This window comes from Scomber japonicus, chromosome 2 (assembly GCF_027409825.1).
Source record: "Scomber japonicus isolate fScoJap1 chromosome 2, fScoJap1.pri, whole genome shotgun sequence".
NCBI classification, from domain to species: Eukaryota; Metazoa; Chordata; class Actinopteri; order Scombriformes; family Scombridae; genus Scomber; species Scomber japonicus.
The window spans coordinates 12,287,047-12,302,556 of NC_070579.1; the positions used below are offsets into that span (position 1 = coordinate 12,287,047).

A 15,510-nucleotide genomic window follows, 5' to 3' on the forward strand; every position below is an offset into this window, starting at 1 on the left:
TTCTGTCTGAAATTTAGCTTGCAGCAAAACTAGTGTGTACAGTGATTTTCTTCTGTGCAGGTTGTTAACAAAAGAGGAAAAATATCCTATTTTGTGTGCCAAGAACTTTTTTCTTTTGCAGAGTTATTTGACGGTTGAGTAAAGGAGTTGAGGGAGTCTTTTTTACGCAAGTATCTGTACTTCTATTTAAGTAGAGCGTGTGAGTGCTTATCCACTTCTGAGCATAAGCAGCAACTGAGGGCTTCAAACCAGCTCCAATGAAAACCAGTGTGTGACATCACACCTCCCTACATCCATCTATGTGTCTGACACGTTGGTATGATATCTCCCGTACCATCGCTGTTCAACTGGGTTGATCTCTGATGCAGGGATGGGAATTGAGAGCCGCTTCTAGTTTAGGATTGTCTGAGCCGCTGAGCTCATAAAGTCCTCTTATCGATGCTCAGGTGTGTGGTGTTGACTGAACAGAAAAGGCAGAACTCATCTGTGAGTGTCTACAGTGTGCACACACAAGTTATCTTCAGCTATCTTGTAGTTTATCTTAAAAAACAGCAGCAGTTGCAAACATGTTTTTATTTAATGCCTAAATAATTGAGAGAAGAATGTGGACAGTACACTGTGAACTAACATTAGAGGCTAATGTTAGCACACACTGCAGCATTAAACAACTTAACCAGCTCAGCATGATGGACAGCGATGTCTTTCCCAGAGCTAACAATGCAGCAGAGAGGCAGCTCTTCACAGCTGGATAATGCTAACGTTAATCAGCTCCCTCATTTTATTATGCTCATACAGGCAGGAGACTGTAAGATGCTTTCAAATTAATTAATTAATTAATGCAGTTAACTTTTGGCTGCGGACCATTTATCTTACCTACAAGTTGTTTCTAATATTCATCAGCATGCAAGGTCATTGATAAACAGTGAAGATAAATCTGTGTAGGCCTACTTTTTTTTCCTCACAAAAAATTGATCAGGAATTGATAAAGAAATCGATAAAGAATGGGACTGATAAGCAGAGTCTATAATGGCATTAATAAAATTTTATCAATTCCCATCCCTACTCTGACGGCTGTGAAGGTCGAAGCATCTGGCTCACATCATTTTCACACTCGTTAAACCTTTCAGTGAGCCCTCGTGCTCTGTACTGTACGAAACATATGCATATTTTTTCACCTCTCTGTACTTGTTAGACAGAATTAAGATGACTTAACATGAGGATGTCAAAATTCAGGAGTTAAGGTCAAAATAGAAATATGAATGTACTGACACTCTCTCCATAACCTGGTACTTAGTGCAGTAGGTTAAAAACGAGCTCCTTCAGCACTCTGACACTCCACACCATTAAGACATCTGGTCAAGGCCACTTTAAAGAAATAGCCGCCAACAAAGTTAGAGGCATAAAAGCTTGGATGACACTGCTATTTGGTTCGTATCACTACAAGCAATATACTACAAAACCCTTTATTTGAGTTTTGTCATTTAAATCAACTGAATCACTCAAAAAAAGTCTCATTTTTTGCATTTTATGTACTCGTGATGACAGTTAAACACAAGTTTGAATTTGAGAAGCAATTAAATCTAAATGATGGTGTATAAATGTAAATGGTTTGCATACATAAAATAAACTACGCACAGCTTGCAAAGCAAAATGGCAGTTTTCATTCTTGTGTTTTGCATACAAATATGTCCTGCCTGCATCAGTTTAGAGGACACGTATTAATGCAGTGGATACATTTTCAGATTCTACCACAAAGAGTCCAAAAATAAAGTATACTAGTTCACAAGAACAGAGAACAAAACAGAACCATTCTTATAAATTATTGATATATATAATAACTGAAATCCATCTGGACTTCAACACTTTTGGTAAACAAATTAAAAATAGTAATCAAAATAAAATTATCTTTAAAAATCTTTTTGTAAGAATGTAATGCTTTTTTCATTTTTCATGAAAACAATCACATTAATTCAAATTATTATTTTATGACCAATACAGACGAAAATAGGACTTTTCCTGTTTCCAATTTTCCTCCTGAATATGTTTGAATCTGACTACCTTACTACCACAAGAAGCAATAGATCTTAAGGTCTTTGGCTGAGTAATGTTGTTACTGTGCTGTAAGAATCAGTTTGACATGTTGGGTTTCTTGGGAGAGTTAGATGAGAAGATTAACACCACAGTTTACAGTCTTTGTAGTAAGCTCAGCTATCCAGCTGCTGGCTGTAAGATCATTATCTTCTCATCTAGCTCTAAGCAAGAAAGTGAATAAGCGTATTTCCCAAACTAACTACTGCTGGCAGAATAATTTTTAATATCCGAAACAAATTTAACTTTATTATACAAAGAAATTAATTGTTTTGGATGGGTTGCCAATCAGCATCATCTCTGAACTTCTTGACTCCTTTTACGTTTTCTGCACATACATTACACATGTTACAAATAATGTGCCGGAGGAAACCCTAACACAGGTGTTCAATACAGGGGAGGAACACAGACATAAATAATGTGATTATGCATATGACTGAAGTTTAAGTGAGCAGAAACACTCTGCCTGCAGCAGAGTGGAGATGATCTACTTTGTTGTGAACGTTTATCCCCAGTCGCCGTGGTTCCCTCTCAGCGCACATTATTGATTCTTGGCATTACTCCATCCTTGCTACCTTCCCTCTTGTTCCCTTTTCATCCTCTAATTTGATCTCCCTCCCTCGGAGTTTCTCTTCATTGAGATGCCGTCCCCTTCCCCACATCCATCAGAGCATCGCCTCCCTCTCCCACTCCTCTTATCTCATTACTCTCTCTAATTAGCCCCAAACGAGCCCGTAGGAACCAATAACACGCCTTCGCTCACGCATATCAATGAGACACACACACACACACACACACACACACACACACACACACACACACACACACACACACACACACATCTGTAATGTCATGTTTGATTTGTGAGTGTGTGTGTGTGTGTGTGTGTGTGTGTGTGTGTGTGTGTGTTACTCACAGTTGTTCCTTTGATATTTGGATTTGCTGATATGGCCATGAGTTTTGGCAGACTTAAGTTTGTTTGATTATGCAAGAGAGGGTTTGTGTGTGTGTGTGTGTGTGTGTGTGTGTGTGTGTGTGTGTGTGTGTGTGTGTGTGTGTGTGTGCAAATGTGGGTGTATGTGTGTGGTACTTGTGTGGCCAGCTTGTATCTCAGTTGGACACAGGAAATGGGTGTTTCGTCATAGGAACAGACGATTGTGTAGCACACTGTCCCAGGCAGAACTCTGTACAAGGAGGTGGCCTGTACATACGCAAATACACATGCACACACACGTACACACACATACACACACGTACATGTACACACACACACACACACACACGAAACCATGCACAAACAAGCAAACAAACAAGTGCATATTCATTCATGCGTATTAACTGTGAGTCACACCAAAGCTAATGAGATCATTTCTTTCTTTTATATGTTTACACACCTATAGACTGAGCAAATGTACAGTTATTTCTCTTTCTTAGTGCAGTGCTTTGACATTATAGTGATATTCAGCTTTAATTGGAGTGTATCGAGTGGTGTGTTCAAACGTGGCGAGAGGGTTTATTAGTCAGTTGTGTGTGACTGAGATGGGAAGTAACCAAGGCACAGCTGCAAGTGCAGCTAAACAAACACTCATACATAAAAGATGAGTTCCTTTCCCCCCCTCTCTCTCACTTTCATACACACACACACACACACACAGAAACACACACACACACACACAAGCACGCACTCCATACTATATCTATAAGTGTTTACCTGAGTTTATTGACTAATCTTCTTTTTGTAGGATTTCATTTACCAGCTCTCTGTGTACCCAGGAACTGGACAAACAAGTCTCCTCAGGTCCACTTGTTAGTTTAACCCTATATGGATCTGTGCACCTGTGTACGTGTGCATCAGTGTTTATTTCTGTCCCTCCTCTCCTCTGGCCTCAGTCTGTCTGAGAGCACAGAAAAATACCTCTAGGTGTTCGTGTTATCACTCAGTCACTCTGCTATGAATCTGTGGCCGTGTGTGAAATGGCTTATGAGCCTCAGTTTAGCCTGCTGGTGTGTAATTAACGACAAACAGGCATATTATGACTGTGCGCGCGTGTGTGTGTGCGTGTGCATGCGCAGGTCACGGTGAATCAATAGTATCTGTACGGTGAAAGAAAAGAAAATCTTTCATCTTTGCTTGCATCTTACAGCTGTATCTGTCTCTGTCTTTTGATTTGTGAATGTCTCTCTGCTTATCTGTACACCCTGCATGCCCCCCATCTCCCCACCACCACCACCCCAACTCTTATATACCCAGAAGCAATGAGTGACTTGAAGGGCAGAGGGTGAAAACACAAATTAACCACAGCGAGCGAGTGAGTGACAGAGGCAGAGAGGAGAAGGAAACGGAGGGATAGACCATGTAAAAGAGATGGGAGAAAGAGATTGTCTCCGATATCGATCTGGTAATCCGCTTTGTGCTCTCTGGCGATTTTAATCTTCCTCCTATACAAGATGAGGAATCGCAGGGAAAGGGCAAGAGAGAGAGAGAAAAGGCGCATGGGGGAGGAAGGGAGGAGGGAGGGAGGGAGTGGTGGAGAGAGGATGGAGCGAGGAGGAGCAGTGCCATCCAGTGGTGCAGAGAAACGCCTCGACAATGAGGGTTTCTCTTTGTTATTTCATTGATAACATATGCTAATGTGTGCTCATGCGTGCTGGTTTGTGTGTTAACTAAGATAACTGCTCAGCCATTACGATACCCAAACCACCTTTCAGCCCTCGGCCTTTTGGCTCAGAGCTAAATGGCAAACATATGGTTGCTCTGACACACTCTGACCTTGATGTTGCCTTTTGGGAGTGTAGCACAAGTAAATACACAAGTAAATAGACACCAGTGAAACACAGTTACACAAAATATACATTTGAAAGTCTTTTAAAATAATGTCACAATGTATTCTTCTTCTTTATTTTCACAGGAAAATATTTAATCATAAACAATTACAGATAATTAATACACTACAGTTAGTATAAGACCACTCCTGTCTACTTTTGGTTTGAGGCTGTTTTTTTGTATTTTAGTCACTTCATAACCATTTTCCACTGCAGGAAGTTGAAGATGCAGTGTGTAGTGGAATTTAGCAGATTGGACTTGGCAGAAATGAAATATAATATACATTGGTATGTTTTAATCAGTGGTTAATCACCTGAAAATAAAAATTGTGTTTTCGTCACCTTAGAATAGAGCCTTTTTAGATCTATGTAGGGAGAGGGTCTCCTTCCATGGCATCCGCCATGTTGCACCACCATATTTCCACAGTAGCCTAGAAGGGACAAACCAAAGACTGGTTCTAGAGATGACCTTTCCCGCTTCACATAGGGAAACCGCTGGTTCTTATACATGCTTGGAAAGGGAGGGGGAGTGAGAGGGCACCCTCACTGAAATAATATTGAAAATAATTTTAAAAATACCTTTGTAATAGATTAGAGTGATGCTGGGTGTCCTGCTGTAAAATTACTTACTCTATCTCTTCTGTCTTTTTAAGTTATTTGAAATTTTGAAGTGGCTTTGTGGTAGAACCCGTTACTACGTCACATCAGAAAGTCCAATCAGCTTTAGCATGAGCCCACCACTGCCCTGAGTTATATTATTTTATTATCTATTGTTTATTCAAGAAAAAATTGATTGAGCATTAAGTTCTTTTACAGCCATATTTATACAGGACAGAATGATATACAATATATGATAACATCCACAGTAATTACAGTAAAATGTCACATATAACAAAGAACTAGCGGACATGTATGACTAGAGTGACGGTGATACAGTGATAAAAACAGTACAAATGTAGAAAAAGGCAAACAGGTCTGCCATGAAAGATACTCAGCAACATTTAATACATGGTAGAGAAGGTCAAAAATAATAATAAAAAAGCAATAAATAGCACAATATATAACAACCATTTCTGGAGACAATTTTCTCTCTATTATTGGCAAGTGTTTGTGGTTGTCCTCGCTGATTCACCACACTCAGGACGCTGTGGGATTTGAACTTTTTCATTTTCTTCCTGGATGGAGTTTTAAAAAAGCTAAGCTAGTGACTGAGTGAGTGCTATGTTTGAAAAAATGACTCTATGAGAAACATGGATGTAGGCATGATCTTACTGTTCTGAAACAACAAACACCTGCAGCCATTATTACTCCAGTTTGAGATGGGATGTAAGGAAACTTGCATTAATCTTTCAGGTGATGTTCTGATTGGCCTCTGGGGTGAAATGTGGGAGCAGGTGATCATTAATAATGCTGGAGGACGGTGGGGAATCTGGGATGTAAGGAAAGATGGATTTAAAGAAATCTAAACAACTTGTGGTAAATAAAACGTCACAGATGTGTTTAAAATAGACACCAAAGTGCTGTAGAAACTGGGTGGAGGCACAACTTCACCTACTTCCAAGGTGCATTGGCTGATGTATATCTGGATTCACATTATTGGTTGTTTTTTGTCTATTTTTTTACCTTTACCTTTATATACCCTATTTAAATGCTGCTTGTAAGATTTGTTGTATAGGACTAGATATTGATATTCCCTATTACGTACATGCTTGACCCACTACACCTCCAGAGGGTTCAGCAGTGAATCCCAGCGTCCCAGGTTCACCTCCTAGATGCCATCGACTCATTTGAGAACCCAGAGGGAGTCCTTCCTCTTCATCCACAGCCACTGACTCCCCTTTTCAGCAGCTCTGGAGAGGTCTTTGACTGCCTGCCGGTGGGCCTTCCCTCGCACTCCCAACTCCCTGAGTAGCCTGGATGTTGAGGTGGCTACAAATCCTCTGCAGCCTACTTCCACTGGGCGTACCTTCACTCTCCAGCCCCGTTGTTGCACATCGGCTGCAAGCTCAGCGTACCTCAGCCTCTTATACCTACCTTAACCTTTACTGTATATACCCTATCCAAATGCTGCTTGTAATGTGTTATTTGATGACCCTAATGAAGGCCACGAGTCAAAAAGCCCATAAAGGACACAATATGTTGTTTGGCACTGGAAAACTTCAAAGTGTCAACAAAGTGACATTTATTAACAAAATATAAATGTAGCAAAGACAAAAATGAACCTGCTCAGCCTCGTGGTGCAGCCAGACCAGGTTTCACTTCTCCTTCATGTCTATGTGAAAAAGGCAACACGTGTTCACTTTTGGTCGTGAATTGACCTGCCTCTTTTTCTCCGATGTTCACCGATGTCCAGCCAGTCTGAGAGACGGGGAGGAACTGACCTCTCATTCTGGAAATATCATTTGTTTAAATTCTTGTTTTATGACTGCACGGCACAATGATACAAGAAGCAGAGAAGATGAGATGCTGATTGATTGCAGTGCAAAGATCGTGACAGAGGTTACTGGCAGTAAGATGTTTAATAAGAAGCTGTATGATTTACAACTTTGGGGACTGTTGTTGATACAATCCATCCCATGCAATTTCCTGCCCCCTCTGATTTTGGTCACACCATGCAAGAATGTATTTGTCCCCCTCAGCCTACTTTGAAATTGCAGTAGGAATGACGGCCAATGATAAGGAGTAAGGACAAAAGGAATTTTCAGCAAAAAGTCCAGGTAATGGGTTGTTTAGTTCCTGCAGTGGAAGGGAAATGTTAATTTAACAGCATATAACTATATTTGGGAGGTTTAAAGGTGGGCTTTCAACTTTAGGGGAAAAAATCCTTTCTTGTTTCAATATGATGATACCCCTGTGCATAAAGTTAGGGTCATAAAGACATTTCTTTCAGTTTGTGGTGAAGGAACTTGACTGACCTGCACAGTTCAACCCTATCCAACATCTTTGGGATCTTTTAAACGTTCTTGTGGCTAAATGGGAACAAAGCCCTGAAGCCAGGCTCCAAATCTTGTCGAAAACCTTCCCTGAAGAGTGGAGACTTTTACAGCAGCCGATTAATGTTCATGATTATGGAATGAGATATTCAGTATATCATATATGGGTTAAATGTTCAGGTGTCCACATATTTTTGGCCACATAGTGACACACTGCTCAGAGCTCTCTCTCTTTCTCTCTCTGTCTCTCTCTCTCACACAGAAAGCCATTTTCTGCCTGCCTCTCTATCTCTCCTATTTAGCCTGCAGCAACATTGTGATGACCTCAAGAGCCATTTATTAACATGGATTATATGTCGACAGGAACAAAACCTAGCAGAAAATCAGCTGTTACACTTCTCTCTCCCTCTCTCTCTCTCTGTCTCTTCCTTTTTCTCTCCTCTTCTCTTTCTCCCATGGAATTAATACACCTCCACAAGCTTGACAGAAAGACTGAGATAAAAGGAAAGAAAGACTCAAAGAGAGAGAGAGAGAGAAAAAGGCAGAGGGGATATATGAGAGCGGAAGACAAAATCAACTTTTTCTTTGACCTTTTCTTGCTTCGTCTTTCAGAAAGCCCTCGGTGAGTCTCTGGGTTTGATTTCCTCTCTGCGTTCCAGATGAGCCATCAATAACGGTGCTGTTAATGTCAAGCAGCTACTGACTCTGCTCTGGTAGGGAGATCAGATGAGAGGAAGGGGAGGGAGGAGGACACCCTTCGAGCTTCCACATCACACTTGTATAAGTTGTAAAGTGAAGGAGCACAGAGCAAAACCTGTTTTTGAGTGAAAGTGGATTTTATTATCTTGTCTTTTATGTGTCATGTTCAGCAGTTTGAATTGTCAAGTTACCAAATCTGAGCACCCAAAGCCCTCCACCCTAATTATACTGCATTGTATAACTGCAAACATTAGTAGTGGTAGTAGTGATTTATGTCAGTCCTTTTAAATAATTTTCCAAAAAAGAATGCACATAGAAATAAATCAACAATAAGGCTTTAAATCAGAAAGGAAAACAAGAAAGTATTACCTTAATATTTAATAACATTTCACTCAGCAACATTGAAATGTCTCCAGAAGTTTCACTCTTAATCACAACTGATATAAATTCACTCAGATTCAGTTAGCAGCTGGTTGAAGATGGTTGTTTAAAAAACCCTCTTGGGGAAAGAATCAGGGCTTCAGCCCCAAAAGCCAACCCGTAGCTGAGCCCCTGCTGGAAATCAAACAAGTTTTCCAGTATTACTACAGATTTTACAACTTTGTTTGTCAGGTTGTGATGTCATTTTGGGGATTTCCACATGTTGAAAGTTCAAGGTCTGAAGGGATTTTAAACTGAATTTTGTATCGTGCATGGATGCTTGTTAAACATTTTGCATGTTTGTTTTACTTTTAATGAATAACTAGATAAAGAATTGAAAGTACTTCAAACACTGAGGTCATGTCCGCAAGTGCACCCCCAAGAAATCTTTTGACTGAAGTCACCAAAAAATCAATGATTTGATTATATCCACATTATTTAATAGATTAATTATGTTTTCTGTATAGTTTATCTCCCCCATGATTAGCTAAATCACCAAAATTATGATCATAAATACATTTAAAGTGTCTTTCTCTTTTCGCTTTATGTTTCTTTCTATATTATACTTTTAAATTTAAAGATACTGACTCTAAAGATTTCAGAACCAGACTAGACTAGACCCTACTAGAGCAGGTCATTTGTATGTATTCTTGTAACAACTTTTTAAAAACCCATCTCTAATAACAATATTAATAATAATAGCAAACTTTATGACACAGTGAGTGCTTGTCAGCATTAGCCCGCCTACTGTGAGTCACAAGCTCTCACAGACACGCCCTGAACAGACGGTTTAAAACTGCTCATTTCCCACCAAAATGTATTTCAACAGACTGACCTGAGTCTGAGTCCAGCTGAGCGGTGAACCCTCCTCTCCATGATAACGATGCAGGTAGGTTTGAAACACAGATGCTGTCTCTATTTGCTTGATAATGTCAAGATTATATCCTCTTATAACTTCATCCAATAATAATAAATACTATTTTAGCTGTGAGAAGCTTAATAGAAAGGTTTTATAATGTGATGATGATACTCAAGAATGCATTTTGTTATTAATGATTAGCGTTAGTGTTAGTGATGCTGTTCACAGTGTAGTGGTAGTACTAGAAACAGTGTAGTCTGTAGGAGTAAACATTTTAATAAACAGAACTACAGTGAACATAATCTGCAATACAACTGTAGCACAATGAGAGCATATCTCATGATCCTATGTTAAAAATGACAAGAATGCCAAAAGTTTGTCTTATTTATAGATCAAAAGCCTAAGCACAAGGTTAAAGGCTGTTTGTCTTATTTATAGATACAAGTCTGTAAAGTCTTTCTTAACAGCCGAGCTAAGACATTTCATCTTGATATTGTAGGATAAATGAATCAATGAAAATATCAAATGAATTTACCTTAATAGATAAATGAAAAATACTCTTTCATTATAATGTATTTATATTGGTGTTATTGAGGATTGTTCTTAGTTACATATTAACAGTCATTACAGTTGTCAATGAAATATTACATTTTTCATATTATAATGTTTTGTGACTGTTTTAAAATGTGTTTAAATTTAACCAAACCAGACTGAAAATTCTCTGTGTTGTGCTGTGACAGCTGATCCTACTCCAGGCCAATACCTGGCACTATGTAACTGTTGAAAAAAAAGTTTTATTTCATATAAAATTTGCTAACTAACTAGCACTGAATATTGATGATGATGGTTTTGATTGATGCTGTCCAGATCGAGGTAATCATTGAAGAAGGTCTTGATGATGTGATTCATCTCTTTCATTTCTCATTCAGGGAACATTATTCGTAGCTCTTCTGGTACTTGCGACCTCAGTCCACTCCGACTCCCAGTTTTCCCTGCCTGTCGACTGTGATGACATCCATCGCCATGACAACACCAGCTCCAGTGGGGTGTACACTATCTACCCGGGGGGTCCCACCACACCCCTGCATGTCTACTGTGACATGGACACTGACGGAGGGAGATGGACAGTCAGTACACTTAATATGTCATCAGATTTGATCACAAACATGAACATAAATCAAACTGTGTGAAGAAACACATGACGAAATATGACAGCCTCATTTTTGTCAGGTGACCTCACGCAAAATGAACTTACTTTGATTTATTTTAAATTTTGCACAGAAACACATAGTACCTGAAATTATGTGGTAAAAACAATGATGTGTTGGAGGGTGTTTTTCTTTTGGTTTTGTTTATGTGTGGGAAGGTGTTTTATATTTGATGTTTGATATATAGCAGTGTCTTGAAATCCAAAACTAGTAGTAATATTGACGTGTACTCTGAGGTGACCTCACGCACCTGACCTCAGAGAACAAAAACAAAGGAAATCTAAGATCTAAAATCTAGTTGCTATGACGATTTGGCTGAAAAGTTTTTAGACATCTGAAAAGCCGTGGTCCTTCTAATAAAACTTTGAAATAAATGAAAGAGTTGGAATTGATAAGCAATTTGCTTATGAAGACTTAAGACTTGGATTTGGGACCAAAAGATTGAAAAACAGGTCTGTCTTAAAGCCATTTTGATTTTAAAGCTATTGTAAAAGCTACTGACTAAGAGGCTGATGGGAAACAAGGCATTGCTGCAAGTAGACCAGTAACATTGCAGATGTGTGTGATGCACAGTAACCATTCAGCTAACCCTAACTCTCCATTACATTTACTTTCAACCTGTCTTTGTTTCTCTCAGGTCTTTCAGAGGAGAATGGATGGGAGTCAGAGCTTCTTCAGACCGTGGGCTCACTACAAGACTGGATTTGGGAATGTGGCTGGAGAATATTGGCTAGGTGAGTTCTTGAGGAAAACATACATTTAAGACTTGGTTCCTGTGTTTGTGCCTTTACATCTTTATCTGCTGAAGTGAAACAAAAACAATGAGGCCTGTGATTTGTTGAGAGTTAATCTGGGGGAAAAGAGGTTAAAACATACAAAGGGCCTTGGTGCAGGAAGTTAAATTTAAACTCTTGTGTCCTTATAGGCCTGGAAAACATCTTCCTGCTGACAGTGAGGAAGAAGAATGAGCTACGTATAGACATGGAGGACTTGGAGGGAGGGAAGGCCTCCGCCCTGTACTCCTCCTTCTCGATTGATTCAGAGATTGACGACTATCAGCTTCACCTGGGCAGCTTTGATGGAGGAGCCGCAGGTGAGAATCATTGTGTGTGTCTTCATTTGGAAAGTTGAATTTCAGGGTATTGGGAGTGTCCCCTGCAAGCAATACAGGATTTTTCTTCTTTTTTTTTAATATGAAAAACTTCCCATTTCTGAATCATGAGTGGGTCGTGACACAATGGTTCCTTAAATCTTTTTTTATTTTTGCTGAGTAAAGTTTTCTTGTGTCCTTACAAAGCAAAATCGGGCTGTCTAAAATGTAACAAATGTATATAGGTGTTGTCAGATAAATGAAAAATATGAATGCACTTTTAGAGGACAGAATTGTATTTTTATTGTATGCCTGTGTAGCATATTTATTCTGAGAAAGAAACTTTATTTATGGCCAATATTTTTTGAGTCAAGGATCCAGTCTATGACGGTATACAGAGTATTCAGTCAGGTTAAAAAAATCTACACAGCTGAGGACTTTTAGTTTTTTTATAGAACTTCTGTACTGGATCTTCTTTTACATACAACATACTGTAGATCATTTATGTTCAGATATTTATCAAAACATTAAAGTAACTTAAAACCTCTACAGGTGAAATGATGAAAAGCCTTATGGGAGTAAAGATGAACCACATTTCATCTCGAATAACACTTTTTTTTGTCTGTCATTGTTTTTTAGGGGACAGTTTTACAAATCACAACAACATGAAGTTCACCACTTATGACAAAGACAATGATTTGTGGGGTAACAACTGCGCTCAACACTATCTGGGTGGATTCTGGTACAATAAATGCCACATGACAAACCCCAATGGCATGTACGCGCCTCGCAATACCATCGGATTTGAAAATTCCCACATCATTTGGCATGCGTGGAAGGGCTGGAACTACTCCCTCAAGACTATTGCCATGAAGATCAGATCAGTCACTACGTGTACGTGCAAGCATTGACCTCATTAGCAGTGATTAGGTAGATTATGGGAATACTGTGATGTTCCTACTGTTGATTTGAATGTTTTTAATGTTTCAGAGACTTAATGAATCAGAATATATATTGTTACCTGATGTGAAATTCTACTGTTAACTCCTTCTCTCTTTTTTATCTGCCTTTTGTGAAGGATGTTGTTGTTTTTTATGAATATTGTAACATTATTACTGTATTACTGTATGTTTTGTTACTAGAAGTTTCTCTGAAGAATCACAGATGACGGAGTGATGAATGTTTCTCTTTATAAATGCCAGCACGGAGAACACACGCTAGGTCGTTCTGCCTAGCAACAAACAGTTTCAGCTTTTATACTGTAAGACCTAGTGGAAATTTGAATAAGAGAGGGCAATAATGTAATGAAGTAACATAGTAACAAAGTCATAAAGTAATTAAGTACAGAAACCAACTAAGGAATACTGATAACCTTTGCTGACCCCATACTGTCTGATTTAACAAAACCTGAGGCTGAGGCATTTACAGTCGTTCAGGCACACACATGACCCAAAACAATTCCTTTACAGTATGTTTGGGGACAAATCCAGGAATATAACCATTATGATTTTTGTTGATCCAACAGTCTGTTTGTGTAGGTAGAGGAGCACACACAGACCCAATGACCTCTGACCTAATGTATCAGTGTGTTTCATTTTATTTTCTATTGTATTTTTTACTGAGAATCTGCAAAATAAAACCACAGACTGAGTTGGCTTTTAACATAAACAACTCTTAAAACACCCAGTTATTTGAAGAAGAGGGTAAAACATTATCAGTCATTGCATAGAAACACATAGTAGCTGAAATTATGTGGTAATAACAATGATTTTTTGGAGGGTTTTTTTGTCTTTTGGTTTTGTTTATGTGTGGGAAGGTGTTTTATATTTGATGTTTGATATAAAGCTGTGTCTTGAAATCCCAAACTATTAGTAATATTGACGTGTACTCAGAGGAGTCGCAGCTAAAACAACAAAGTAAAAGTATCCAGACAAACAAGCCTACATGTTTCCACCTTTAAGAGTTCAGATAAGAACCTGCTCTATGTGTGAAGTGCCTTGAGATAACTCTGTTGTGATTTGGCGCTATACAAATAAAGATTGATTGATTGACTGATTGACCTCTTTCACTTGCTCCATATGCTCCAGAAACCATCAAACACATGTTGAATACAGAGTGAAATCAATCAATCTTTATTTATATTGTGCCAAATCACCACACAAATAATCTAAAGGCTCTTTTCACATAGAGCAGATCTAGACAGCACTCTCGATTTTAATTTAAAGAGAACCAACATTCCCCACATGAGCAAACACTTGGCAGCAGCGGTGAGGAAAAACTCCCCTTTAACGGGAAGAAACGTCAGGCAGAACCGGGCTCTAGCTGGGTGACCATCTGCTTTGACCTGTTGGAGTTGAGGGAGAGAGAGAGCAGGAAAGGGAGAAGGGAGGAAGAACGAAGAGAGGGAGAGAGGCACAAATGAAAGCATCAAGAAAAAACATTTTGGCCGGTGTTTGTCTCAGGTGTGCAGGTTCATAAAAGACACTGGACACACGGTGTCACCCTTGTGCCGCAACCTCATTTGGTTTTGTGGACTGGGGAGGTGTGGTCTCAACAGGTGGGCTAGAGTAATCTAATACATGCAAATAGTAGTCCAAACATGGAGTGGTGGTGGTGCTGGATGAAGGGAAAGATATACTGTAAAGGCCTACTGCTGGGAATGAAGAGAGTATTATAGTATTATAGTATTACCGATATGTATTTGCATCCAGTAACATGTGACTGTAGTATACACGTGGTCCAGTGTGCAACTTACACAAATGTGATGTGTGAATGTGAATCCTAAAGTGCACAAACACTGAGAATAGACTTTACAGTGAAGTGGGAGACATCTTGTGTCCATCAATAAAAAGTTTAATATTTATAATAGTCAATAGATAATAGATAGTAGATAATAGTCATATATGTGGGAAGATTAGATTCTAAACTACTTTTTATTTGTGGAAAAACCACAGAAACAAATTATTATTCAAAGCTGAGCATTAAAACTCTTTAAGTGAAAGGTATCAGTTCTTCATCACTGCTTAAGTTAATATTATCATGTGGGAAACAATGTTTGTTTAAAAAAAGAGCCAACTGTATTACAGATGTAGAGATATTTTAACAATAACACTTTAACAATATATATATGACGCTTGTATTGAACTATTATTTGTAAATTAGATGGTTTTGTATGTACTTACTAAATTTTGTTTATTCAGTTAGTATTACTATAAGTATATAGTATAACTTTCTAAATCAATAGATCAATAATTAAACAGACTAATTGAAAATGTCAACCTGCTGATGGCGCTGGAGGACTATGAATACACTAAAGTAGCACCCCAGCAAAGTCAGCAGGATTTATCCTTTGGGGATCATGAATGTACAACATTTAAAACCATTCAACAG

The 15,510-nt window shown here is 38.7% G+C and overlaps 1 protein-coding gene across 2 annotated transcripts in view; it reads left to right on the plus strand.

Moving 5' to 3' along the window:
- Window positions 1-14,176, plus strand: part of LOC128368517 (microfibril-associated glycoprotein 4-like) — an 80,712-nt gene extending 66,536 nt beyond the window's left edge. The window contains exons 1-6 of one of the 2 annotated variants that reach the window (XM_053329355.1): window positions 8,424-8,466; window positions 9,793-9,852; window positions 10,752-10,949; window positions 11,668-11,764; window positions 11,956-12,123; window positions 12,760-14,176. In XM_053329355.1, coding sequence (XP_053185330.1) covers window positions 9,838-9,852; window positions 10,752-10,949; window positions 11,668-11,764; window positions 11,956-12,123; window positions 12,760-13,031 — 750 coding nt within the window. In that variant the 5' untranslated portion in view covers window positions 8,424-8,466; window positions 9,793-9,837 and the 3' untranslated portion in view covers window positions 13,032-14,176. Of the gene's footprint in view, window positions 1-8,423; window positions 8,467-9,792; window positions 9,853-10,751; window positions 10,950-11,667; window positions 11,765-11,955; window positions 12,124-12,759 lie in introns of those variants that run through there. The other variant, XM_053329363.1, reaches the window with a different exon arrangement.
- Window positions 14,177-15,510: the final 1,334 nt, after the last annotated feature.